The sequence below is a fragment of the Sorex araneus genome, chromosome 1 (genome assembly GCF_027595985.1).
Source record: "Sorex araneus isolate mSorAra2 chromosome 1, mSorAra2.pri, whole genome shotgun sequence".
In the NCBI taxonomy this organism is placed as follows: Eukaryota; Metazoa; Chordata; class Mammalia; order Eulipotyphla; family Soricidae; genus Sorex; species Sorex araneus.
Window position 1 is genome coordinate 426,329,333 of NC_073302.1, and position 27,254 is coordinate 426,356,586.

Consider the following 27,254-nt stretch of genomic DNA (forward strand, 5'->3'; position numbering starts at 1 on the left):
CTGCGCAGCACCACATTTTTTTTGTTTTTTATTTCAAATTAATTTTATTGTAGCTTAAGTAACAAGGTTACAATGATGTTGGGGCTGGAGCAATAGCACAGCGGGTAGGGCGTTTGCCTTGCACGTGGCTGACCGGGGTTCGATTCCCAGGATCACATATGGTCCCCTGAGTACCACCAGGAGTGATTCCTGAGTGTTTAGCCAGGAGTAACCCCTGTGCATTGCCAGGTGTGACCCAAAAAGCAAAACAAACAAACAAACAAACAAACAAAAAAAAACAATGGTGTTAACACTCATGGTATTGATGTATAAAGTTACTGCACCCCACCACCGCCAAAGGTGGGGCCAACACACATAGCTGGATTGAGTATTCCTGGAAGGAGGTTCCCCCACCCCCAGGACTGCTGGGGGGCTCTCCACTCAAATAGGGCAGTAATTATGGAAATGTCAAACCTCTCCTCTGCACCCATGAGAAAACTTCTCCCAGTGTGGCTTCCTACACACACACACACACACACACACCTCTTCAGATGAAGGCAGTTAAAATATCATAGCAATGAACAATTTTCATCCTTTTCACTCACCATTTCCATTCACACTCCATTGTGTCCTGATGTACGTATACCAGTAAAGGAAGCACATTCGAATAGGCCAAGTTGTTTCGATTTAATGATCCCATGGTTTATGTGATGATTTGAACACGGCACTTCTGTTCCAGTAAGTCTGCTCACTGAACACAGCCTAGGTCTCCCAGTTTCCCAATCAGAACCTTTAATCTTATCTCCTGCACCCTGAACCCTCCTGAAACAGATTTCTATGACAAAATAACAGAAAGAGCCCTGTGAGTCCAGTTAATGGCAAAGCACTATCGTGGCTGAAGATATCTACAACCAGAAAGAGCAGGCAGGGATAAGAAAATAATGGGAAATGCCATCTGAATCTGACTCGTCTGAGTCCCTCCTTCCCAGATGGCAGAATAGCAAACCTCCCTGAGAAGGATAGAAAGGTCACCCACAAAGGTGGGAAGATGGGGATCCTGGGTGAAAACTCAAAAAATCTCCCTAAGGGAGCAGGCAAACTGCCCTGGTGACATGACCCACACAAACCTGGGGTGCAGGGAGTAGAGCCTTTTTCCTGAAGGCCAGGGGTCCGCCCCCACTCAGACCAACGTCTTCCCTCTACCACTTTCTTGGGAAGAATTCTCTGCAGCGAAATCTTCCTCCTTGTCCTGTTACCTATGCCAAAACTACTGGGGGCAAGGGAGACCCGACCTTGGGGTGAGTGCTCGGAAGCTGAGCAGGGCCAGCATCCAGATGAATTCTGTGTGAGCAGCTTTTCCTACACGGAAGTTCAACATCATTTGGAAAAGATTGCAACGTCATTCACTTGCACTCTTAGGGGAACCTGAAGCAGACAGGTCATGGTGGGGACAAATACAAAAGATCAAGTACAATCCTATCCTGGGCCCAAGCAGGTGCTTGGGGTGAACCCTCTAAGGTGGCTGATACCCAGGACCCGCTCAGACAACCACAGGAATGCTCTGCCCAGATTAAGTCAAGGCCCCTTTCCCAGGAGCCCCCAATCTCTCCTTTCCCAGGACAACTCTGTTCCTAACCCCTGTAACTGCAAACCAGTGGGACACCGGCCATGACTTCAGCCTGCCCAGCCCATCAACCAGCCTGGATTTTCATCCCCAGAGAATCGGGGCAGTCATGGACTAGACTGTGATGTGCTGAAATGGAATAAAGAGCCAGTCAATGTGCACGTCTAGAAATGAACCGAACTCCCTTTGGAGTCACCAATATTCCCAGCTTGGCACTAGGAGAATAAGAGTCTAAGGAAAAGAAGAGTCTCACTGCTTCCTGCCTTCTTTACCCTCCTCTCTGCCCTTCACCAAGTGCCTCTGACCCAGAGAGGCTGGTCCCAAACTTTCAGCATTTCTGGGCCTGAGGAGAAAGTGGCATTAATGGTATTTGGCAAAAAAAAACCCTTCCCCACACTGACGCCTCCTCCCAGTTCCACACAGTGAAGAGAGCAAAGACCAGGGAGGGGCAGGGGCGGAGCAGACAGGAAGCCGAACCCATCCCTTCCCCGAGAAGAGGCACAGCGAAATTTCGGGAGGGGCTAAGAAAAAAATGGCATCATCTCTTGCCCGAAGGCCACCAGCTACCGCCGGCTGGGAGCCGCATGATCACTTGTTTCTCCTCTGGACTGAAGTGCAAGATGGTCAGGATGGCGGTGAGCGTCTGCTGGCGGCCCAGCGTGTCCGGGAGGGTCAGGAAGCGGTAAATGATGTTTTTGAGGTACTCCAGGTTGGCGCCCTCGCGGCTCTGGTCCCGGATGTTCTTGGCGATGTGGCTCTGCAGGGCTCGCACCTCCTCGCGGTGCTGCTCGCCTTCCTCCAGCAGCCGGTCGTGGAGCTGCCGCGCCTCCACCTCCAGCCGGTGCTTCTGCTTCCGCAGCGAGGTGATCTCCACCTCCTTGCGGGCCAGCTGCTCGGCGTACAGGAAGAAGGTGGGCTCGTTGGCAGCCGCCAGCTGCAGCGCCTGGGTCAAGCCATCCGGGGAAGCGGCCTCGGCTGGGTCCCCGACCGCCCCGCTCCCCACCGGGCTCCGGCGGCCAGCCAGGCCTGAGGACAGGGCCACGGCGCGCAGCTGCTCCAGCTCCAGGTCCTTCTCGGCCAGCACGGCCAGGGCGCGGTCCCGCTGCTTGTGCAGCTCCTCCTCCAGCTGCAGCGTGCGCTCCCTGAAGTCCAGCTGGCTCCGCTCCAGCTCCTGCCGGTGCAGCTGCTGCAGCCGGGCCTGCTCCTGCTTCCGGTCCTCAGCCGCCTGCCGCTGCTGGCGCTCCAGCTCCTCACACGACAGCCGCAGGGAGATGTACTTCTCCTTCAGCTCCGCCAGCTGCTCCTGGGTGTCCTCCAGCTCCTTGGCCAGGTTCCCGTCTTTGGTGGTCTTGTTCTTGAGGACCACCTGGGCCCTCAGCTTGTACCTCTCGAACTCCTCCTTCAGCTGTTTCAGCTCCTGCTGGTAGTAGAGGGCCGTGGCCTTCTCCCCGTCAGCCGCCTCCGAGCTGGGCATGATCTCCAGGTCGCAGAGCTTCTCCACGTCCAGGGTCACCTGGCTCTTCCGGGCGGCGACCTGCAGCAGCCTCTTCAGCTTCTCCATCTTATCCTTCAGGACGTTCACATCCAGATTGGACTCCTCGCTGTGGCTGTCCAGCGGGGACCGGCTCGAGGCGGCGAGAGCCAGCGTCTTGTTCTCCAGGTCCAACTGCAGGATGCGTTCCTTCAGCTTCTGGATGGTCAGCTGGTCCTTCTGCTTGGTTTTCTCATAGGTGCCCAGCAGTTCCGACACCTCGGAGATCTGGTTCTCCAGAGCCGCCACCCTCTGCTCTTCCACCTGAGACTGCCGGCGGAGCTGATCCTCGACGAGGGCGGTCTGCAAAACACAGGAACACACAGAAAAGCATCCAGACAGCAAGAAAGGGCGCAAGGGAGTCCAAGAGTGGAATGGCCGGGAAGAAGCATCACTGGGGATTTTTTCTGTTTATTCAGGCAGCACAAAAGTTCCTGCTTGGGTCTATTCCCAGACACACCATTGTCCCAAGCAGTATTAATTTCTTTTGTTTACCTCCCAGTGTTCTGCCTCAGGACTTCCAAATACCTGCTCACGTATCAAGAAACGCTACCAGGGGCTGGAGAGACAGCTCAGTGAGTGAGGGCTTGTCTTTCACGCAGGCAAGCTGGGTTCAATCCCTGGCACCATGTACGGTCCCCAAGCAGCACCAGGAGTGATTTCTGAGCACCACTGGGAATGGTCCAGAACTAGGCAGGCTGGGGAGACGGGGTGGGGGCAGACTAAATATTACCCCAATCTTCTGCATTTCCTAATCCTATCAAGAAATCCTTTGCCTTTGGGGCAGGGGAGATGTAGTTTGGAGTCATATGATCAAAATTCAAAGGATCATACGGTGCCAGGGACTGAACCCAGGCCTCCTACATGCAGAGCATGTGGTCCAATCCACTTAGCCCTCTCTCCGGCCCTAGCCTCCAGCACCACTAAAAATATTCCTGGGCATTCAAAACTGTCTTGGATCTCTCGGGAAGAAGGGACAATAAAATAATGAGCACACTATTATAGAAGACACAGCAAGTCTTGTTTGAAAACAATGACAAGAGATTATGTCTTCTGAAAACATTCCCTTTGCCCATTTTCAGTAACCCTGTGTTTGGTAGTCAAGCCCGCCCTCGTGCAGATAGATATTTCTCTCTAGGTCTATGTGTTACTAGGCACAACTGTCACAACTGTAGGCTGCTACCTAGAGCACAGGCAGTGCCAAAGATCAGGCACAAGAACTGTCTGAGTCTGACCCGCCTACACTCAGAAGCTCCTCCTGTTGAAGCACACTGCCACGCAGACACAGTCAACACCACAAGGGACTCCTCAACACTCACAAGTGGAACTTTTGGAAGTGCATTAGACACGGCTTTGTTCCTACCTATGGAGAAACAAAAACCAAACAAACAAACAGCCTGAATGTATCATGCCACTTCAGGTTCACAGGATAAACATCTTAAAGCGATCCAGACATTTACCTTCCTGATTTCCTGCTGCAACTGGGCCTGGAAATGACTCTTGAGGCAGGCGGCCTCTTCCTGAAGCTCCTGGAGCCGGGGGTCTGGCCGGTTCTTCTCCTCCTGCAGCGCCTGCAGCTCACCTCTCAGCTCCTCGACCTCGCGGTTCAGCTGCTTGGTCTGCAGTTCAAACCCCTGCATCTGCTCAGCCGCATAGGCCCGCCCCGCCAGGGCCTCTCGGGTCTCCTCCAGCCTCAGCTCCAAGTCCTGCCGCTGGGTCCTCTCCTCCTGCAGCAGTTTCTGGAGCTCCCGCAGCATCACGGCATGGTCGCTCTGCTCCTGGGCCCGATCGTGCTGTTGAGTGATAAGCCGGGCTTTGGTTTCTGCAATCTGCTCCTGCAGACCCTTCAATTCTCCCTCCAGGCGGCCCCGCTCCTCCTCCGCCTTTCTCCCGGCATCCTCCAAGTCCTGCTTCATCTTCTTCTTGTCAGCCAGGTAAGAAGCCTCCATGCGGGACTTCTCCTGGGTGACGGTGGCCAAAGAGCTGGTCAGAGTGGCCAACTGGGTCTTCAGCTGCTGCAGCCGTTTGTCCACGTCCCCGCCCCCCGGCGGCCCATCCCCACTGCTACTGCTAACGCCACTCTCCGACCCGCTGGCCTCTTCGGACTTGGGAGGCGCTGGGCCGCGGGCCACTCTGTCCTCTTCTACCCCACACTCACCCTTGATGCTGGTGAGACTGGCCGCCGTCTCCAGGCTGGTGGCGGTGCCCGTGCTGTCCTCGCTGTGAGTGGAACACCGGTCGTCCACCGAGTCGGGGAAGGGCAGGCCTGGCGTCGGGCCGCCTGCGAGGCCCAAATCGGCCTCGTGGGAGACCGACAGCACCTTGACGCTGGCCTCCAGCGCCTCCTTCTCCTTCAGGAGGCTTTTGTAGGCGCGGACCACGTCCTTGAGACGCGCCTGGTACTGGACGAGCTGCTTCTTCTGGGTCTCGATGGTCTCCAGCAGCTCCTTCTTGCTGGGGCCGCCCCCGAAATTCATCCCAAACTTCTCCATGGGGCGCGCTTCAGGGCGGGATACTCCACATCGGGGCCGGGGCCACCCGGGAGCGGGGGCTGGAAACGCGACTGGCCGAGAGAAGCTGACCTGCCCGCCGCACGGCCGCGGGGCCCCGGCGGCCGGTGACCGGATGTGCGGCGGGCCGGCCAGCTGCGGCGCCAGGCGGGTGCCGGGCGCCGGGAGGGGGCGGACGCGGGTCCTACCCCGGGGGCCAGGAGTGAGACGCCGCCGCCCGGGAGGCGCAAGCGGCTGGGGTTCCGCCCGCCCGGCCTCACCGGCCGCCCCGCGCTTCTCGTTCACCCATGCTGCAACAGCCCCGGCTCGGCCCCATCCCGACGGCAAACTACAACTGCCGAGCAAGAACGGCGCTTCCGGGTCCGCGGGAAGTGACGTCACACGCCGCCAGCGACTCCGCCCCCGCGGGCGTGGGGTGGGTGGGGCGACTCCTCTCCCGGGAAGCTGGGAGGAGCGAGCGGAGGCGTGGACCCGGGAAGGGTAGGGGTTTGGTGGGGGAGCCTGAGCCAGCTCTCAGGCAGCTGTCTCGAGCGACAGGGGGCGGTGTCGCCCTGGATCCGTCCCAAACACATGGGTGAGCCAAGTGGCTCCACTATCTGGTGTTTAAAACAACAGTTAAGAGTCTGGCTTAGACCCTCCCCTTCCCCCCTCCCCCACCAAGGACTTCCAGCCTTTTCTAGTGTTTGATAGCCAATCTTTATAAAATAGTGATAAGGACTCTTCCTGAATTGTGCTGAGATGACCCAGCAGCTAGATGTAGAGGACAGTCTATAGCCATGACGTCCATCCTAGGTGCCAGCTAATGTTCCAGGAGCTTCACAAGCGTTTTTCCTGTAGTCTTTACAACAGTTCTGCCCAGTGGTTATTTTTCAGACTGTTCTACAGATGTGGAAACATGAGGAATTCAGAGCCCAAGTAACATGCTTAAGTACCTTTAGGAATCCTGTTTAAACAAGTTCAATCCTCCACTTACCGAGTTCCAGGTGTTACTATGAAGAGTCAAGGTCCTGCCTTCAAGTAGCTGCCAGCGAGTGAGAAACCAGACTTGCAAACATTAGTCTTGCTACTATGCCAGTGCAGAGAAGTATATACAAAACAGTATGGAAATTAGACAGAGGGAAACCTGAGGCGGTTTCCAGTGAAAATACTTCACTGGAGTATTGAAGAATGTGTGGTGAGTATTCATCTAGAGATGCCAGAAACAAGCATTCTAGGGAGAGAAAAAAATTGCAACGACTCTGGGAACATAAGAGAGCCTGCTCATCTGGGGAATACTAAGAATCATCTTGATTATTGATGGAGGGACAGTGATGGAGGGAAGTAAACAATCTGGGGGAGGGTGTGGTGCCGGAACATTTTGTGAATGGAAACCCTATCATTAATGGTATTGGAAATCACAGTCATCACTGTCATCCCGTTGCTCATGGATTTGCTCGAGAGGGCACCAGTAACATCTCTATTGTGAGACTTGTTACTGTTTTTGGTATATCCAATACGCCATGAGTAGCTTGCCAGGCTCTGCCATGTGGGCGGGACACTCTCCATAGCTTGCTGGGCTCTCTGAGAGGGAGGAAGGAATCTAACCCGGGTTGGCTGCAGTGCAAAGCAAACGCCCTACCTGCTGTGATATCAAGAAAACTAATGGAAATCACAGTACTTAAAATAAAACTTTGGTTTTGTTTGGGGTCACATCTGCAGTGCTCAAGGCTTACTCCAAGCAATCACTCCTGGCAGGACTGGGGGACCATATGTGGTGCCAAGGATCAAACCCCGGTCAGCCATGTACAAGGCAAGTGCCCTATCCACTCTATCACTCTCACCTTAAAAATTTTTTGAAAATAATAATTGAAAGGGGAAAAAAAGAGTCATCTCAAGTGGAAAGATAGGATAGAGGGTAAGGTAATGGTAGTGGATCCCAGGCCCACATGAGCCCTGAGAACCACGGGTACAGCCCTGGAGGCCCCCAGTACTTTCAGGAAGACCCAGGTAGTTCCCAGCAACCCCACATCCTCCAACATGGCATGCAACTTCAGGCCTGATTAATCAAGAATACTGGGAGGGGCCCCTGGAGTTCCTGAGTATTGCTTGGGAGACTTCCCCATTCCCCCCAACAAAAGAATCTTCTCATGGTCTGGAGTGATAGTGTAGTGAGTAGGGCATTTGCCTCACAGTGGGCAAACCTGGGTTTAATTCCTGGCATCTCAAATGGTCCACCAAGCACCAAGCACAGGAGTAATAACTGAGTACAGAGCCAGAAGTAATCCCTGAGAACCATAAGGTGTCCCCACTCCCCTCCCCCCAAATAGAACCATCTCAAACCCAGAATTAAACTGCCACACACAAGGACAGATTATTTGTACTAAAGGAGCTAAGGGCAAAAAATGAAGGAAGGAAAGTCTTTAGTAAATAGTGTTGAGAAAATCAGATTGTGACATGCAAAAGAATGAAAGAGATCACTTACTATGCACAAAAATTTAAAATGGATGAGACTTGAGTGGTATGGATCATGGGTACAGCACACTGGTAGACCACATGCCCTATGTTGGATTCCTAGCACTGCAAAAATATTCTTTTTTTTTTTAAAATTGAATCACTGTGAGATAGTTACAAGCTTTCCTGTTTGGGTTACAATCACACAATGGTCAAACACCCATCCCTCCAGTAGTGTACATCCCTGCCCCCAATATCCCCAGTATACCCCCATTTCCCACCCTCCCCCTGCCTCCATGGCAGACAACATTCCCCATAATCTCTTTCTACTTTAGGGCATTATGGCTTGCAACACAGACACTGAGAGGGTATCATCTTTGGTCCATTATCTACTTTCAGCACGCATCTTCCATCCCGACTGATTCCTCCAGCCATCATTTTCTTAGTGATTCCTTCTCTATTCCTTCTGCCTTCTCCCCTCTGCTCATAAAGCAGTCTTCCAGTTTTGGGGCAATCCTCCTGGCCATTGTATCTACTGTCCTTGGGTGTCAGCCTCATGTGATGGTTACTCTATACTCCACAAATGAGTGCAGTCCTTCTATGTCTGTCTCTCTCTTTCTGACTCATTTCACTTAGCATGATACTCTCCATGTCTATCCATTTATAAGCAAATTTCATGACTTCATCTCTCCTAACAGCTGCATAGTATTCCATTGTGTAGATGTGCCAAAGTTTCTTTAACCAGTCATCTGTTCTAGGGTACTTGGGTTGTTTCCAGATTTTGGCTATTGTGAACAGTGCTGCAATGAACATATAGGTACAGATGTCATTTTGACTGTGCTTTTTTGCATCCTCAGGATATATTCCCAGAAGTGATATTGTGGGGTCATATGGAAGCTTAATTTCTAGTTTTTGAAGGACTGTCCATATTGTTTTCCAGAAAGGCTGGACCAGTCGGCATTCCCACCAACAGTGAAAGAGCATCCCTTTTCCCCCACATCCACACCAGCACTGGTTGCTTTTGTTCTTTTGAATGCGTGCCAGTCTCTGTGATGTGAGATGATATCTCATTGTTGTTTTGATTTGCATCTCCCTGATGACTAGCGATGTGGAGCATTTTTTTATGTGCCTTTTGGCCATTTGTATTTTTTTTTGAGGAACCCCCTGTTCATTTCTTCTCCCCATTTTTTGATAGGGTTGGAGGTTTTTTCCTTATACAATTCTACTAGTGTCTTGTATATCCTGGGTATTAATCCCTTATCATATGGGTATTGGGTAAATATTCTTTCCCATTCTGTGGGCTTTCTGTATTTTGGTCACTGTTTCTTTTGAAGTGCAGAAGCTTCTTAGTTTAATGTAGTCCCATTTGTTTATGTTTGCTTCCACTTGCATGGTCAGTGCTGTTTCATTCTTAAAAAAGCTTTTAGCTTCAATGTCATGGAAAGTTCTGCCTACATTTTCTTCTATGTACCTTTATAGATTCATGTCTGATATTGAGGTCTTTAATCCACTTTGATCTGACTTTTGTGCCTGGCATTAGACAGAGGTTCAAAAATATTCTTTTTTTAATTTTAATTTATTTATTTTTAATTAGTGAATTACTGTGAGGTTACAGTTACAGATTTATACATTTTTGTGCTCATGTTTCCCTCATACAAAGTTCGAGAACCCATCCCTTCACCAGTGCCCATTCTCCACCACCAGTAAACCCAGCATCCCTCCTACCCTCCCCAATCCCATCTCCCCCCACCCCACCCTGCCACTGTGGCAGGGTATTCCCTTCTGTTCTCTCTCTCTCTAACTAGGTGTTGTGATTTGCCATAAAGGTATTGAGTGGCCACTGTGTTCAGTCTCTAGCCCACATTCAGCCCGCATCACCCTTCCCCCGCATGGCCTCTGACCGCATTATACTTGGTGATCTCTTTTCTGAGTTGCCCTCTCCCCAGAACGTGAGGCCAGCTCCAAACCATGGAGTCAACCTCCTGTTACTTATTTCTACTATTCTTGGGTGTTAGTCTCCTACTCTGTTATTCTATATTCCACAGATGAGTGCAATCTTTCTATGTCTGTCTCTCTTTTTCTGACTCATTTCACTTAGCTTGATACTTTCCATGCCGATCCACTTATATGCAAAATTCATGACCTCTTTTTTTCTAACAGCTGCATAGTATTCCATTATATAGATGTACCAAAGTTTCTTCAACCAGTCATCTGTTCTAGGGCACTTGGGTTTTTTCCAGATTCTGGCTATTGTAAACAGTGCTGCGATAAATATATAAGTGCAGAAAAAATATTCTTTAATTAAAATAAAAACTTGGATGTTACACTGAAAGCCATAAAATACAATGAAAAAAAACATAGGCAAAACACTCTGTGATAATGGTTTCTGAAATGTATTCAGGGACTCAATATAATGAAAAGGGAAGCAAAAGCAAAAATAAATTACTGAGATCATGTCAAATTAAAAGCTTCTTGCAGAGCAAAAATGAATTATCACTGAATGAAAAAAATCCTACTTAGTAGGAGAAAATATCTGTAAACCATGCATCTTGCAAGGGGCTAATATCCAAGACATATAGATAAACAAGGAACTCATAAAATCCAATATGAAAACAAACAATATCATCAAAAAATGAAGAGAAAAACTGAATAACTTCAAAGTAAAAACTTCATTCAAAAAAGGCATTCCATGAACAGTAGGCACAGGAGAAATGCTCATTATCACATATTAGCAGAGAAATTTAATTCTTAAGGACAGTGAAATACCAACTCACACCTATGAGAATGGCTTACAATAAAAAGACCAGAAACATGAAGAATTGTTGAGGATATTGTGAAATAAGGGCCCTTATTCCCATTGGTGTGTACATAAATTTGTCCAGACTTTGTGGAAAACTCTCAAATGTTAAAAATTGGCCTGTGTGATCCAGAAATTTCACTTCTGGACATTTATCCAAAGAAAAACAACAAACAAACAAAAACTCCTCAAAAACCCTAACTCAAAAGATACATGCAAATATATATTCATTGCAGCATCATTTACTATAGCCAAGACGTGAAAACAACATCCAAAATACTCAAATGCAAATGAATGCGTAAAGAAAAATGTGAAATAATAAGATAAATGTGGTATATATCCATAATGACATATTACCCAGCTGGGAAAAAAAACATGAAATTTTTCATTTTACCACAATGTAAATGAAACCAGAGGGGTCATGTTAACTGAAATAAATCAGAAGGAGAAATAAATGTTAGATGGTCTTATTCAAATGTGGGGTAGAAAGAATTACAAACATTGATTAAGAAAGTAAGAGACTCATTAGTAGCAAGAGACTAATAGAATGAAAAGAAACTCCTGTGTTCAGTCCATAAATCTGTGGTAACTAAGGAAAGTAGGCAAGAGGATGAAGCTGGGAGGTGGGGGGGTACAGAGAATGGTGGTGGAGGGGTCTTGGTTTTGGTTTTGGTTATGGTATAGTAACATATACTTTGAAGAGGTGAGAAATTGTACCCCTATATCATAAACAGTTGTGTAAACTAATGTTAATCAATGTGCATTTTTTTTAAAGATCTCAAAGCAATAGGGCAATGGTTTTCAAGTCTTTCCACCTGACAACTAGAACTCTGAGAGCCAGTTCATAGACCCACAGTTAAAAACCACAACAAACAGTAAACCAGCGGATCCTCAGCCTTCTTATGCCTGCTCTACCTGGCATTTGAAAAACACTTGATGTTGGGTATGTGAAGGAGTCAATAGATAGGATTGACCCAAAAGATGGGGACCAAAATTAAGGCATTTAGATTTTATCTTGGTTGATAAGGATACACTATAAAGGATCTTATCTCAAAAATGTTATTATTGGGGCTGCAGAGATAGTATAGGAAGTAAAGGCACTTGCCAGGACCCATAATGGACATGACCCTGGCACAAACCCTGGGCACCACATTTGGATTCAAGTACTGTCAGGGGTCACTTCTGAGCACAGAGCCAGAAATAATTGCTGAGAACCATTGGGTGTGGCCCCAATACCCTCATCCACCACCCCACGGCCCCCAAAAAAGAATGGCATTAAATTTTTATGAGAGTGCTGGAGCGATAGCACGGTGGGTAGGGCGTTTGCCTTGCATGTGGCCGACCTGAGTTCAATTCCTCCGCCCCTCTCAGAGAGCCTGGCAAGCTACTGAGAGTACCTCACCTGCATGGCAGAGCCTGGCAAGCTACCCATGGCGTATTCCATATGCCAAAAACAGTAACAACAAGTCTCAAAATGGAGATGTTATTGGTGCCCGCTTGAGCAAATCAATGAACAACGGGATGACAATGTCAATGACAATGACAGGGTAGAGGGACCAGAGAGATAGTACAGCACAGCAGGTAGGGTGCTTGCCTTGTGTGCAGCTGACTGGATTTAATCCCCGGCACCCATATGGTCCCCCAAGCCCTCCAGGAGTGACCACTAAGCAGAAAGCCAAGAGTAAGCCTTGAGCACCACCAGGTATATACCTCCACCCCACCCCCCAAAACCAGCACTTGCATGACAAGGCAAAGAGACTAAGGGAGAATACCCCTATATTAGTCACGGTAACAAGATGAATAGTGAAATAGGGCAGGTACAGAAAGGAGGAGACTAGTAATAAAGAATCAAAGTCATAGAAATGACCTGATTTGGTCCCCATTTCTTGTGTTACTGTATTAGATTCTTTTAAACGTACTCATTAAGCTTGTAAAAGTCTTCTTCAGAATGCAAATGCAACAGAAAATCACAATCCTGCATCAGCTCACTTCTACTGCTTGAAGTCTCCTTATAGACATTGGGAATCTGAGCCCTAGAGGTCTGCTCAGACCTGCTTTCTTGGCTCAAATAGTCTTCAACTGCATTATACAAAATATTCTAATGTGTTACTGCACAAACAACACACTTAGATGTGATGTCATGTCATTTTTATCTTCATAAACTTATGAGATAGTCAGGACACATACTCATCTTTTGGTTGTTTGGTTTTGGAACCACCCCTTGTGCTCAGGGGACAACACAGTGCCTGAGATAAAACCAGACTCTCCAGCATTCAGAGCATACATCCAGCCCTTTGTGCTATCTCTGACCCCTGAATCCTCTAAGCTCCGTTTTTGGATGAGAAAATGACAGTTGTACAATATATATATATATATATATATATATATATATATATTGCTTTTTTTGGGTCACACCCGGTGATGCACAGGGGTAACGCCTGGTTTTGCACTCAGGAATTACTCCTGGCGGTGCTCAGGGGACCATATGGGATGCTGGGAATTAAACCCGGGTTGACCGCGTGCAAGGCAAACGCCCTACCCGCTGTGCTATCGCTCCAGCCCCAAGAACAAGTTTTTAAAGCATCACCTTCCCCCCAAAAAAAGAACAATAGATCTGTGATTTGAATCTGGATTGACATAATTACACAAATGGACACAATAAATATTTGTTGAGGGAATAAAGTTTCTTTAATTTTCCAGTTCACCTCATCATGTCCAGTCCATAAACAGTGGGTTCTAGGAACCAACTGAGAAACCAGAATTGACAAGACGCTCCGGAAAGGCTACCAGTATCATCTGAAAGGCATGGTTCCCAGGGCCAGGGACATGAAGGCAGACTTCTCCAGCATGCGGAAGTAGGCGCCCTCACCAGGCTTTGAAGAGCTTGGGGTTCTGCTAGTCAGACACCAAGAAGCTCTGTTTCAGGGGCTGCAGAGACAGTACAGAGGATAGGGCATTTGCCTTGCTTGTAGCCGACCTAAGATCTATCCCCGGCATCCCAGATGATGCCTTGAGCACTGAAAAAAGGTAATTCCTGAGTGCAGGGTCAAAAGTAACCCCTGAGCATCAGTAGGTGTGATTTCCCCCAATTCCCTCCCCTCCCCGCAAAAAAAAAAAAAAAAAAAAAGCCGTTTTAGGGAATCTATTATCAGGTTCTCGGGCATTTTCTCCCCCCACCCTTCCAGACATCGAAGAGGGTGGGGAAGGACCGGGCGATGAGAAAGGAGTAAGACACCTGCTTCCCTTCCGCACAGTGCATAACAAGTGGATGTTGCCAGTTCCCACGCGCTGAAGGGGAGCCTGGAGTTTACAGACTACAGCCCAAAGTCTGGCAGTCCGCTACCGAAGATCGATGCCTATTGAAAGCTTTTTTCAGAAGCCGCAGATCTGACAGGTGCGCGAGAAGCGGGGAGAACTAGACCCCTTTGCCTGTTGGAAGCCGCCAGAAATACAGAGAGGACCAAGGTTAAGCCCCGAGTTTCTCTCAAGCAGCAGGAGCCGGGGGCGGTCCTAGGGGCGGAGCCAGGGAGGGGCTGGGGCGGAGCCTCCGGGGGGCGTGATATCGTGGGCGGGGCCTGGAGGGGGCGGGACCTCGGTGACGTCGGGCGGGCCGGGACGCGCGGAGGCGGCGGCGGCTGCGCCTCCTCCTCCTGCTGCTGCTGCTGCTGCTGCACCCCATCCCCCCACGGCGGCCGGTCCCTGCCCGCACCCGGCGTCCGTGCCCTCGTGCCCCTGTCCCCGGGCCCCGCCATGGGCCTCACCGTGTCCGCGCTCTTTTCGCGGATCTTCGGGAAGAAGCAGATGCGGATCCTCATGGGTGAGGCAGATCGAGCGCGCGCGGCCGGCACTGGAGCGCCGGCGGCCGGCGCAGCCCTCCCGCCCCCGCGCCCCTCCAGCCCGGTTTCTCCCCCCGCCGCACACAGCGAGTCACCCACCTCCGAATCCTCGCCCCACCGCTCCACCTGCACCCGGGCCCCCGGGCTCTCGGGCAGGTGCCGGGCTGCAGCGCCTCCCCCGGGCCGGGCCTGAGAGCGGGAGCTGCGGGCCTGGGTGGGGTGACACGCTCTGGCCGCCCCAGCCGGCCCGGGAGGGAGGGAGGATTCTGCCCTTGGAGACGACTTTTCCGAGGAACGCGGCCCTCCCGCTCGGCCTCTGAGCCCCCGGCCTCGCCCGCGCCGTGGCGGGGCGGGAGCCGGTGCCCACCGCCCCGAGCACTCCAGGCCCCGGAGCTGGTGCGCGCACCTGGAGACGCCCGGGTTCCCCGCCCCCGGCCTCCCCCGGTCCCCGGTCTCTAGGGGGCTCCCTCGCTCGCGTCTCCATCCCTCTGCCCCTCTTCCCTCCTTGCAGTTGGCTTGGATGCAGCCGGCAAGACCACAATCCTGTACAAACTGAAGTTAGGGGAGATTGTCACCACCATTCCCACCATAGGTGAGTCTAGACGGTGCCAGCCGGACCCGGGGCCACGGGGTGGGGGGTGGGGTGGCAGGTGTGGGGAAGCGGGACTGCGGCCTGTCGTGGGCCTCCCCTGTGGCCTTGCCGTGCTGCCCCTCCCGTGGGGACCGACCCTGACACCTGATACAGCTACTTGAGAAGTGGGTCACCCTATCTCTCAGTGCCCACGGGAGGCGGGGTGCAGGGGACCGAGCCCCGCCCCATGAGGGCCCCGCTCAACCTTCCAGCAGCTGGGCGGTGGTCTCAGTCCTTCCCCGGGAGGACTTTTCCGAGTTCTCGGCTTCTCCGCAGGCTTCAATGTGGAGACGGTGGAGTACAGGAACATCTGCTTCACCGTGTGGGATGTGGGCGGCCAGGACAAGATCCGCCCCCTGTGGCGGCATTACTTCCAGAACACCCAGGTGAGGGGGCTCGAGTTGGGAAAACGGGTGAAGCTCTCTACCCTACCTGGCCCCCTCCACCCCCCACCCCCAATACTTTGACCCTCGCCTATATCTGACCATCTTTGAGTTGCTCGGATGCTAATGGTTCCCCAGGACACCAGCTGCTGAGAAGAGTTTAGACACAATTCAAGAGGGCAGGAGCAGAATAGGGTAGGTGCAGGGTAGGGGAAGAGGAGGGGTAGCATAGGTGAGGGGTAGCGTTAGATATAGGTAAGGGTAGAGGCAGGGTAGAGTAGGAGAGGAGCAAGGTCAAGTACGGTAAGGGCGGGGTAGAGTAGGGTAGGGTAGGGGCAGGTATAGTAGGATAAGGGCAAGGCCGAGTCAAGTAGTAATGGGGTAGGGCAGGGCAGTGTAGGGATAGGAAAGGGTCAGAGGAGCAGATAGGCAGTCGGGCAGGGTAGCATAGGTGCAGGTTTGGGGTAGGTAGGGTGCAGAGGGCCAGAGTAGGTTAGCAGAGGGGCCGGGCAGGGCAGGTCCCAGATATCATTGTGCCTCTTTCTTGCCAGGGCCTCATCTTCGTGGTGGACAGTAACGACCGGGAGCGGGTCCAGGAGTCTGCCGATGAGCTCCAGAAGATGGTGAGTCCCAGGGGTGGGCGAGGAGAGGTGGCACCAGGGTGAAGGTCGGAGCTGGCCCAGAGCCCCGCCAGTCTGGGGACCTTGTTTGCTCCCTGCCGACAGACAAGACGTTGTCCGCGCCTTTTTCTGACCTTGGACCAAGTAGAAAGTGGAGGAGGGACTCGCCCTTGAGTTCTTAGCAGGGAGGGAAGGATCCCACGTGGTGGAGAGACCATCTTGCCTTCCCAGGTTTTCATGTCGGAAGTGACGTCGTTTGACTGGGACAGACGCTCTTGACTAGAAAAGCTCCCCTTCTGGACGTGAACCCTGGACACTGCCTTGTGCCCGCGCAGAGGCCGCGCCACAGGGGCGGGCCCTGGCCAGTGTAGTGACTCCGTCCCCCCTTCCCCCAAGTAGCTCTAAGATCTAGAGGGAGTCCTGGGGACCCCCAGGACCCCCAGATGACACCCCCTTCCTCTCTCAGCTTCAGGAGGACGAGCTGCGGGACGCGGTGCTGCTGGTGTTTGCCAACAAACAGGACATGCCCAATGCCATGCCTGTGAGCGAGCTGACGGACAAACTGGGGCTCCAGCACTTGCGTAGCCGCACGGTGAGCCGCTTCCCCCCACCCCCCCACCCCCCCGCCATGGGAGTCACAGGTGGGGAGCCAAGAGTCAAGCCCCCCCTTCACTCCTCTAATTCCTGGCGACTGATCTCTCTCTTTCCCTCTCTCTCTCTCTCTCTCTCTCTCTCTCTCTCTCTCTCTCTCTCTCTCTCTCTCTCTCGCTCCCCACAGTGGTACGTGCAGGCCACCTGTGCCACCCAAGGCACAGGCCTGTACGACGGACTGGACTGGCTGTCCCATGAGCTGTCGAAGCGCTAAGCTCCCGGATGTGCAGTCCTGGACTCGTCCCCACAGATGCGGCCTCTGCGCCTGCCCCTGCCTGCATGTTCTCTGTCGTTGGAGCCTGGAGCCTCACTCTCTGGACACAAAGGGGTCCCCTCTCCTGCCCAGCAGGACCCACGGAAAGGGGGCTCCCGGGCCAAGGCCCCTTCTTCCAGAGGAAGAGCAGGGATCCGGGTTGGCTTGATTTTGGTTTTTTTGTTTGTTTGTTTTCCCATTTCAGGTGTACCTCTGGGGCCAGGCAGGGAGGGCCAGGGAGGGCTCCGGGTGGTGCTATGACGTGGCACTGGATATTGAGTAATAAATTTGCTGTGGTTTGTATACGCCGTGTGTTCTGGAAGCTCAGAGTGGGAGAACGGGGCTGCAAAGAGATGAGTCTCGGGTGAGCTGAGAGCAGCAGGGACGGCCGGGCCGTCTGCTCACTCCCCTCACGCGCCCTCACCGGGGCGGCCTGGATCTAGCGCAGCTTCTTCCATGCTCTGAGGCTGGAAGTGCCTTAGGGTCTCCGTGGGGAAATTGCATTTCTTCTTCAATTCCAAGGGCTTGAGAGTGACAGGATCCTTCTTCCTGGTCTGCAGAGCACCTCATTCTCCTATGTATCTTCTGGCTGTTTCACAGGGGGGTTAGTGATTCGTTTTGTACATTGAAATTGGGGCTGGGTTGGGGGTGCGCTGGAGATTGCATGCAGTGAGTAGGGCATTGACCTGCAGGTCAAGGCAGGCTTGGGCCCCAAAACCACATGGTCCTCTACGCCCACTAGGAATGATCCCTGAGAGCCAGGAATAAGCCTGAGCACAGCCAGGTGTGCACCCCTCCCCCAAACAAAAACTGGTAGAGAAGAGGAGACAGGCATCTAAAACAAGTTTCCTGAGCTGGAGAGTACAGAGCTTAAGACACTTGCCTTGCAAGCAACCAAGATGAATTCGATCCCCAGCACCTCCTATGAATTTCTGAGCCCTGCTAGGAGTGATCCCCAAGTACAGAGCCAGGAGTAAGCCCAAGGAAAGCCAGGTGTGGCCTCCAAACCAAAAAATAATGATAGAAAAAGGATCTGAGGCTTTATTTCCCCAAAACGCAGTTCATCAAGACTGACCTAAGACCAGGAATATAAACACCGCTCTCAGTTCCCCAGGAGAGGGGCTGGAGAGACAGTACAGGTGTTAAGATGCTTACCTGTGCTTACCTGAGCACACCAGGAGCTAATTGGAGCTAATTCCACCCCAGCCAGCACAGAGCCAGCAGAGTTAGAGGAAAGCCCAAGCCTTACCCCCACCCCACACACACCTCCACCCCAACAGTGAATTACCCAGGGGTTGGTGCCCTGCAGTCTTTTTATGCCAAAGGCCCAGTTTCCATCCCTAGCTCTGCATGCTCCCAAACATTGGCAGGCATGGCTCCCAAATAAAAAATTATCTAGATGATTCTGGCACAAATCATATATGTGAGCCAATATATAGGAGCCATTTTTATTAAACATAGGTGGGGCTGGAGCAATAGTACAGCGGGTAGGGCATTTGCCTTGCATGCAGCCGACCCGGGTTCGATTCCCAGCATCCCATATGGTCCCCTGAGCACCACCAGGAGTAATTCCTGAGTGTACAGCCAGAAGTAACCCCTGTGCATCACCAGATGTGACCCAAAAAGCAAAAAAAAAAAAAAAACAACATAGGTGGGGCTTTGGGAATAACTGTTCCTGTGAGGGGAGCAGGTGAGCCTGGGGCTGGAACCAAGGGTGGGCTCCAAGCGGGGCCTCTGCTCATTTCCTTTGGATGCCATTCTCGCTCAGTTTTCCTTCCTTTGCCCCTTATGCATCCCCTCCACCAATTGTACCAGCTTCCAGCTGATTTTGCCAGGGAGCTTTGCAGAAAGGACTTGCCGGAAGCCACCAGCCAACAGAGAGCCAGGACTGACCTCTAAGGAAGCCTGGCCATGTGATATTGGGGGCCCATGAAGAAGGTGGCCTCCGCCAGCCCCTCTTAGACTGCTCCGGGCTGGCTCTTGAGGCTGTCTTCCTGGTGAACAGGAGGAAAGGGATCCTTGCCAGGTCTCTCTCCACACACTCCCCAGAACGAACTTCTGAGTCCGTACCTCCCAAAGCCCTTAAGAGCTCATACGTTTTTCTTACAATCTGACCTCCAAAACCACGTGTGCTCCTGGGAGCCGGGCATAACTCACTTCCCAGGGAATAAGAAGGTACTTATCCCGTGATTCAAATGAGAAACAAGGGCACAGGTGAACGGGGCATAAATGGGGAACTTGCCTGAAGTCACAGGGGGTCATTGCTGTCAGCTGCTACTCCCGTTCCCAGTCTTTGCCTTCCTCGGTACCTGGAGGAACACGGGGAGACAAATGGCAGAGCCCAGGGCCCTAAACCCTCTGAGCCACAGATTAATGTTACTGACCCAGTGTCCACTGACTGACCAGCAGTGAGAGGAGAGGAGACACCCTCACAGTCACAATGCTTCCGGGTCACAGAGGCGCCAGGGCCCCAGCCAGCCTCCCCCTGGGAAGTTCCCTCTGGGAATGTCTTCTGGTGGGCACTTGAGGCCTTTTCCCCAGCCCTATGGCCTGTAGAACCTCACCCCTGGGGGGAAGGCTGGGCTTCAGCTAATCATCACCTGTGGTTCGGGCCCCATGGACGAGGAGTGGGCACACACACGAGTCAAACCTGAGGACCTAAAGGTGGGGCTCATCAGCTGGGCAGGAAACTATCTAACCTATGAGACATGTAAGAACAGAATCCACGCGACTGCCAAGGGTTTGGGCCGAAGACAGGTAAGCAAAGTTTCATCAGAACCAGTTTCCTTCCAGTGCCCAAACTGCTGCATGTGTGTATGTGTGTGTGAGTGGGGGGAGGGGTCGGGTGCTCTCTCCTCTCCCAAAAGCTTACCAAGCCCCTTCTCTTCTCAAGTTCCACTTTAGTATCCCAGCCTCCACGACTCTATTTCCCATCTCTCAATCCTATCCCCCAAGGGGCTGCCCCAGCCCCAGCCCCCGCCTGGAGGGGCCCATCTTCCTCTGCCACCCCACACCCTCCATCCCAGCTCAGAGGGTTTGTGCCATCACAAAGAGGAGTGGGGGTAAGCCCTGGGCAGAACCCAAAAGTGGGTGGGGGGAACATCTGAAGAAGTCATGCCAGTGGAGTTTCTATTCCAGAGGCGGTTTGAGAATGGGCTACTCATAAAGGCCTGCCAGAGTTGGTTGTAATTTTTTTTTTGGCATTTTGGGTCACACCCAGCAATGTTTAGGGGTTATTCCTGGATCTGCACTCAGGAATAACTCCTGGCGGTGCTCGGGGACCATATGGGATGCCAGAGATCAAACGCAGGTCAGTCACATGCAGGGCAAATGCTACTATTTACTGTACTATTGCTCCTGGTCTCCACTTTAGATAGAAGTAAGGCTGGGCTGGAGCGATAGCACAGCGGATAGGGCGTTTGCCTTGCACGCGGCTGACCCGGGTTCGATTCCCAGCATCCCATATGGTCCCCCGAGCACTGCAAGGAGTGATTCCTGAGTGCATGAGCCAGGAGTAATCCCTGTGCATCGCTGGGTGTGACCCAGAAACAAAAAGAAAAAAAAAAAGAAAAGAAAAGAAAGAAAGAAGTAAGGCTAAAACCAAAGCATTTCTGAGAAAATCTGGTATTGAAGGAAGGAGCCGAGAACGAGATGCTGGTCTTCTATTAACTGAGGAGTGGGGGCAGCCAGCCCTGCTCATAGGCTCCGGGCAAGCCCTGGATGTCTGTTTTGCTGAAGGGTGAGAGGAGGGGCACAGGCAGCCAGGAGGCCGCCTGGGGAGCAGAAGGCAGTTGGTCTCCAAGCAGGTGCTGGGCAAGGCCAGGACCGATGGTTGCCAGGCTCCTGCAAATCCCAGGAGGTGGTGGATTGACTTCTCAACCCCTTCTAGACCTGGGAGATCCTGGTGAGCAATGAGCATGAGAACCAGGCCATGGTGCGACTGAGGAGCTTGCAGGGTTTCTTCCTGCTGTGTGAGGCTGACGGCTCCGTCTGCTACGGTCGGCCCAAGACCAGCCACCACGGATGTTTCCTGCTTCGCTTTCACCGCAACAGCAAGTGGACACTGCAATGCATCATCAGCGGGCGCTACCTGGAGTCGGACGGCGAGATGGTGTTCTGCCACTCCCGGGTGCTCTCTGCCTACCACATGTGGACCCCCCGGCCGGCCGTGCATGTCCACGTGGCCCTCTACAACCCCTTCACCAACTGCTATGCCCGAGCTGACTCCAGCGTGGGTCGCATCTGGGTGGACGCGCCCATTCCCTGCCAAGAGGAATGCGGCTTCCTGCTGCATTTCCAAAACGGCTACTACCACCTGGAGACCTCGTCGCACTGCTTCGTGTCCCACCTCGACCGGCTGGCCTCCCACGCCTCCGCACAGACGGCTTTCCACATGCAGGTGCGGCCCGGAGGGCTGGTGGCACTGGGCGATGGAGAAGGTGGCACGTTGTACCCACAGGGCACCCATCTCCTCCTGAGCCTGGGCCCCAGTCCCTGCAGGAGGGAGGAGTGGTTTCTCCTCCAGCGCTGCCCGACCTGGATCACCCTCCGCTCAAAGACTCGGAAGTTCCTCTCCGTTATCTACGGCAAGTGCTGGGTCTACCAACCCCCACACACGCGACAGCTACCCCCCAGTCCTGAAAGCTGAAAAGAAGCACAACTTGTCTGGGATCAGCTTATAAGGAAGATCCCTGCTGGGGAGGAGGGGGGTTAAGTGGGGGTAGAGTGTGGAGGGAAGCATTCTGGGTGGTCTCCAGGACCCTATAGGTTAAGGGTGCAAGCTGAGTGGGAAAGCAGCGACGCTCTCAGGAAGGACGGGCTGAGCTGGACGCTGAGGTCAGCCCCGGGCAGTTCTGACGTATATACTTCCTCTGCAGACGTTGAGGTTTATGCTGCCTCTGAGCACGTAAGTCCGCTGTCCCTGTTCCAGTTTGAATGCGACAGAAATGCCCCCAATTTGCAGCTTCGTTCAGCCAACGGCTACTACGTGGCCCAGGTGAGACCCGGACTACATGGGCAGAACCCTCAGCCCCAAGTGCTTCCTCTGGGCGCCCTTTCTTCTCTCCCAAACAAGATGATGAGGCCAAGGTCTCCTAAGCATTCATTGTCATCCAATGGGGCCTCTTTTTCCCTTTGGGGCAGGGTGTCTCCACCAGTGCTTGGGTCACCAGGGCTACCCCCTGGCAGAACTCAGTAAGCCATGTAGTTCTGGGGATGTACAAGCCATGTGCTTCCTTCTTTCAGCCATCTTCCTACTCACTTTGGTTTTAAATCTACTTCATTGAAGTAGAATGATAACATGCATGGGGCTGGTGAGATAGTTCAGTGGGTAGGGTGCTTGCCTTGAACCCAGCTGACCCCCGTTCAATCCTTTAACACCTCATCTGGACCTCTGACCCCCTCAAGGAGTGATTCCCCCAGCACAGAGCCAGGAATAAACCCTGAGCACCATTGGGTGTAGCCTAGCACTGTCCTCCCGTTGTTCATCGATATGCTTGAGCGCGCACCAGTAACGTCTTCATAATGAGACTAGTTGTTACTGTTTTTGGCATATCTAATATGCCACGGGGAGCTTGCCAGGCTCTCCCGTGTGGGCGGGATACTCTCGGTAGCTTGCCGGGCTCTATGAGAGGGACGGAGGAATCGAACCCTGGTCGGCCATGTGCAAAGCAAACGCCCTACCCGCTGTGCTATAGCTCCAGTCTGGGTGTAGCCTAATAAAACAAAAACCAAAATGAAAAAGAATTCCCCCCAAAGAATGATATAATGCTTCCTTTATGAGTATGTGATTCAGTACAATTTGACCAATGTTTGTACCTGAGACGTATCACAAGTCAGAGACTATTTTCATCACATGAAAATTCGCTCTTGCACCTTGGCAGTCAATTCCCCCAACATATACTATCACTGACTTATATTCTGTCACTGCACATCAGATTTACCTACTTTAGAATTTTATATAAATGAAATCTGACTGTGATATTCACACCTTTCTCACAAGGCAAACATTTTTCAGATGTATCTGCTACGCTGCATGAATCAATAGATCATCCCTTCTTATTGCTGAATTCATAATAATCATACCAAGCTCATGAAAAAGACTTTGGGGGGAGGGTGCTTATTTACATTTATTTTGAGTAAAATGCCAGGAGAGGACTTTCTGTATCATAGATATATGATCACCTTATGAATGGGTCCCTGGAAGATGGATCAGTAGTTTTAAGTGTTTTCCCACAAGGGCATATGCCATCAGTTCCAAACCCTAATGGACTTTGAATACTGAAAGTCCTACTACTAAAGATCCCTAGAGAAAAAGGACCAGAAGATGCCTCCATGGCCTGGGAAGCCCCCAAAGCAAGCTGAGACTATGAGCGTAAGCCTCAAGGTGATTTTTATTTGTTTTGTTTTGGGGCCACACTCAGCTGTGCTCAGGATTTACTCTTGGCTCTGAGCGTAGGGATCACTCCTGGCATGATTCGAAGGACCATACGGGCTTCTGGGAATTGAAGCCAGGTCAGCCACATTCAAAGCAAGCACCTTTCCCACAGTCCCTCAGGGTGATTTTTTACTGCCCCATTAATCCCCAGAGATCATTCTGATTCCAAGATCTTGAGTCCCAATAAAGGAAGAAGAAATGTTCAGCAGGATTCCAACGTGACTATTTCATTTTAGAATGCAAATTCTAATTACCTTTAGGAGGACTCTCATATAGTGTGAGAGTGATAGATAAGAGTTCTAATTCATAAACTCACCAACTCTTAATGTTACCTATTTTTTTCATTTTAACCACTCTGTGGGTGTTTAATGGTACCTATAATCAATATTATAGAGCACCTTCCTATGGCTTCATTAGTCATTTACATATATACATATATGTTATATATGAGACCTGTTAAAATTGTTTACCCATTTGATATTGGGTTGCTTATCTTATAAACAAGTTGTTTGAGTTCTTATTTTCTTTTAAAATTAAGCTTTTTGCCAAATATATGTGTTGCAAATTTTTCCTTCTAAACTGTGGTACCCTGGAGCAGCAACTTTTCAATCTTGATAAAAACCCATTTGCCTATCTTACAAATGCTTTTTTGGTCCCAAGAAATCATCACCTGCCCCCAGATTGTAAAAGATTCCTTCTCTGCTTTTTTCTAGATGTTTTACAGTACACTTTCCATTTTATGTCTGTAACACATTTCAAAATAATTTGGGACAACAACCCACCCTTTCTAAATATGTGCTTCCCTGTTCTTTTTCTCTATAAGTCACTTCTTGTGACCGTGCAGACAAACTGTTTCTTGAATCTGCCATCTTCAAACCTGCTGGCTTGTTGCCAATAAGGCTTTTTTCCTCAGCCCATTAAGAAAAAACAACGTGGGCATCAATGACAAGAATCACTCTTTCCCTATGGATTTGCAGGTCTCCTTGGGTTTTGGGGTATAGCACAGTCTGGGGACAAGAGAGAACAGAGACCATAACCTATTTTACAAAAACGATCTAAAAGCTTAACCCTTGGGGCTGGAGTGAGCACAGCGGGTAGGGCGTTTGCCTTGCACACGGCCGACCCAGGTTCAATTCCCAGCATCCCATATGGTCCTCCAGCACTGCCAGGAGTAATTCCTGAGCATAGAGCCAGGAGTAACCCCTAAGCATCGATGGGTGTGACCCCCCCACCAAAAAAAAGTAAAAGGTTAACCCTGTGGGGGAATGAACAAGGCAAGTGGGTCTAGGAATAAAATGGTGGAAGAAAAAAGCTGAGATTTGGGGCTGTTACTCCCCACCCATTTCTAATATTTTCTGCAGAGACATCACAGAACTGTGAAGGCTAATGGGCACCCAATGGAGGCTGAGACCCTCTTCCGTCTGCACTGGAATTGTGGCAAGATGATCTTGCAGTCTCTCAGTGGGCGTTTCCTGGGCATCATCAACAGTGGCATGTTGGTGGCCAATGCCACCATTCCAGGTGAGCTGCTCAGCCTTCTTGCCAGGTTGTTCCAAGTCAGAAAGCTGGAATGTGAGAGAGCGATGGGGTTAGGGGATCCAAACACTCAAGTGCTTATACTTACTAAGTCACTGAATTCTTATCCACCCTTGGTCAAATCACCTCTCTGAGACTCAGTTTTAGAGTCTGAAATGGATGTACCATCCAGCCAGCCTTCGTCACAGCCTGGTGAGGATTGAATCAATCCATACAGCTCAATGGAAGGAAGAATATGAAAATGTCCTGAGAGCCACATTGTTCTGGCTGCTTTCACAAACATGTCCCTATCACCAAAGGAAGACGCAGCACACAGCAGGAACCCTCTAAATGTTAACATAGCGACAACATCCTCTGCAATGGATGTCCCCACTTCTTGCATGAATATGGGAAAGCAGTGAGAGAGGTCACCCTTCCAGAACACTCCTTCCTGTTTCTCTCAGGCCCAAATGAAGAATTCGGGTTTCGGTTTGCCAACCGTTCCTTCCTCATACTGCGAGGTCGGTATGGGTATGTGGGCACCTCATCAGATCATGACCTCATGCAGTGCAATATGGATGAACCCGACTGCATTCAGCTGTTGCCCTGCCGGCAAGGCATCTACCACTTCCAGGGTGAGTAACTGCTGCTGCTCACCAGGGTCTGTGATCTCGCCCCCACCTTTGCCCCAATTCAAACCCCTGGGCATGCCACACTGGAAATGGAAAAACTGGTTTTCTATGTATTTCACACTTGGAGGCCCTCTGAGTTGGGGGGGTGGAGCAGAACAGGCAGAGTGACTATCCTGTTGGACCCTCCTCCTCCTCCTAACCTGAGTTTTCCTCTCCCTAGCACAGGGTGGATCCTTCTGGTCAATTACATCCTTTGGGACCGTCCGTCCTTGGGGAAAGTTTGCTCTCAACTTCTGTATAGAGCTTCAAGGGAGCAACTTGCTCACGGTTCTGGCACCCAATGGCTTCTACATGCGATCTGACCGAAGTGGCACCCTCTTGGCAGATAGCAAAGATATTACCAAAGAGTGTATTTGGGAATTTTAGGTAAGCCAACACGGAGAAGATGGTGTGGGTGGGAGACAAGAGGAAAGTGGGGGTAAGGACTTGTGTCTTATGACCAGGATTTGGTTCCAAATCTACACCTGGCTTCTCTAGTTGCTGAGAAAGGAGAACCTCAGATGTGAGTTTCTCACTGTTCTGCCATCTGAACCATCACCACCCTCCCGGATAATCAGGATCAAGATTTTATACCATCTCTCTTCCTCCCCTTCTGTTTCCTTCAACTAACCCTCAAAATTCTATTTTTAAAAATTTTTTTTAATTTATTTATTTATTTTTATTGAACAGGAGAACAGTTGCAAAGCTTTCAGTTTTAAGTCTCAGTCATACAATGATCAAACACTCATCCCTTCAGTAGACATTTTCCACCACCAAGAACCTCAGTATACACCCCATCCCACCCCTCCCCCTGCCTGTGTGGCAGATGATTTCCACTTTACTCTCTCTCTATTTTGATTACATTCAATATTTCTACAAAAGACTTGCCATTATTATTTGGAATTTCCCCCCAACAATAAGACCTGCCGAAAAGGCATCGTTAGATAATTTGTTTTCTATTGCTGGAAGAAATTTTTTCTGAGAAATTCTTTCTTTCTTTCTGAGAAATTATTTCTCAGTCTGGAGCGATAGCACAGCGGGTAGGGCATTTGTCTTGCATGCCGCTGACCCAGGTTCGATTCCTCCACCCCTCTCAGAGAGCCTGGCAAGCTACCAAGAGTATCTCACCTACACAGTAGAGCCTAACAAGCTAGCCGTGGCGTATTCAATATGTCAAAAACAGTAACAATAAGTCTCAGAATGGAGATGTTACTGGTGCCTGCTTGAGCTAATAGATGAACAATGGGATGACAGTGACAGTGACAGTTTTCTATTGCTGATTATGAATAGCATATGATGTCACGTGGCTGCAATAGTGACCGCATAATTTTGGAATTCTGATATTTTAGTAATTAAGTCTGGAGTAACCCTCAACATTCTTGATGAC

General features: G+C 51.0%; 3 protein-coding genes and 1 long non-coding RNA gene across 4 annotated transcripts; 2 read left to right on the plus strand and 2 right to left on the minus strand.

The window, feature by feature from the left end:
* Positions 1 to 647: 647 nt before the first annotated feature.
* GCC1 (GRIP and coiled-coil domain containing 1) lies at positions 648 to 6,046 on the minus strand. Its single transcript, XM_004608290.2, has 2 exons — positions 4,595 to 6,046; positions 648 to 3,437 (listed from the first exon to the last, which is right to left on the minus strand). The coding sequence occupies exons 1-2, from the start codon at positions 5,624 to 5,626 to the stop codon at positions 2,142 to 2,144; spliced, it is 2,328 nt and encodes a 775-aa protein (XP_004608347.1). The 5' UTR covers positions 5,627 to 6,046; the 3' UTR covers positions 648 to 2,141.
* Positions 6,047 to 13,563: 7,517 nt separating this feature from the next.
* On the minus strand, positions 13,564 to 15,210 carry LOC129404816 (uncharacterized). The gene is made up of 3 exons (XR_008630143.1): positions 14,807 to 15,210; positions 14,107 to 14,300; positions 13,564 to 13,799 (listed from the first exon to the last, which is right to left on the minus strand). It is a non-coding gene; the product is annotated as an uncharacterized LOC129404816 (long non-coding RNA).
* ARF5 (ADP ribosylation factor 5) lies at positions 14,457 to 17,548 on the plus strand. Its single transcript, XM_004608289.2, has 6 exons — positions 14,457 to 14,688; positions 15,219 to 15,299; positions 15,615 to 15,724; positions 16,273 to 16,344; positions 16,808 to 16,933; positions 17,120 to 17,548. The coding sequence occupies exons 1-6, from the start codon at positions 14,622 to 14,624 to the stop codon at positions 17,204 to 17,206; spliced, it is 543 nt and encodes a 180-aa protein (XP_004608346.1). The 5' UTR covers positions 14,457 to 14,621; the 3' UTR covers positions 17,207 to 17,548.
* Positions 17,549 to 19,861: 2,313 nt separating this feature from the next.
* On the plus strand, positions 19,862 to 26,254 carry FSCN3 (fascin actin-bundling protein 3). Its single transcript, XM_004608288.2, has 6 exons — positions 19,862 to 20,002; positions 21,135 to 21,831; positions 22,123 to 22,241; positions 25,043 to 25,202; positions 25,661 to 25,831; positions 26,049 to 26,254. The coding sequence occupies exons 1-6, from the start codon at positions 19,862 to 19,864 to the stop codon at positions 26,252 to 26,254; spliced, it is 1,494 nt and encodes a 497-aa protein (XP_004608345.2).
* The last annotated feature ends 1,000 nt before the right edge of the window (positions 26,255 to 27,254 follow it).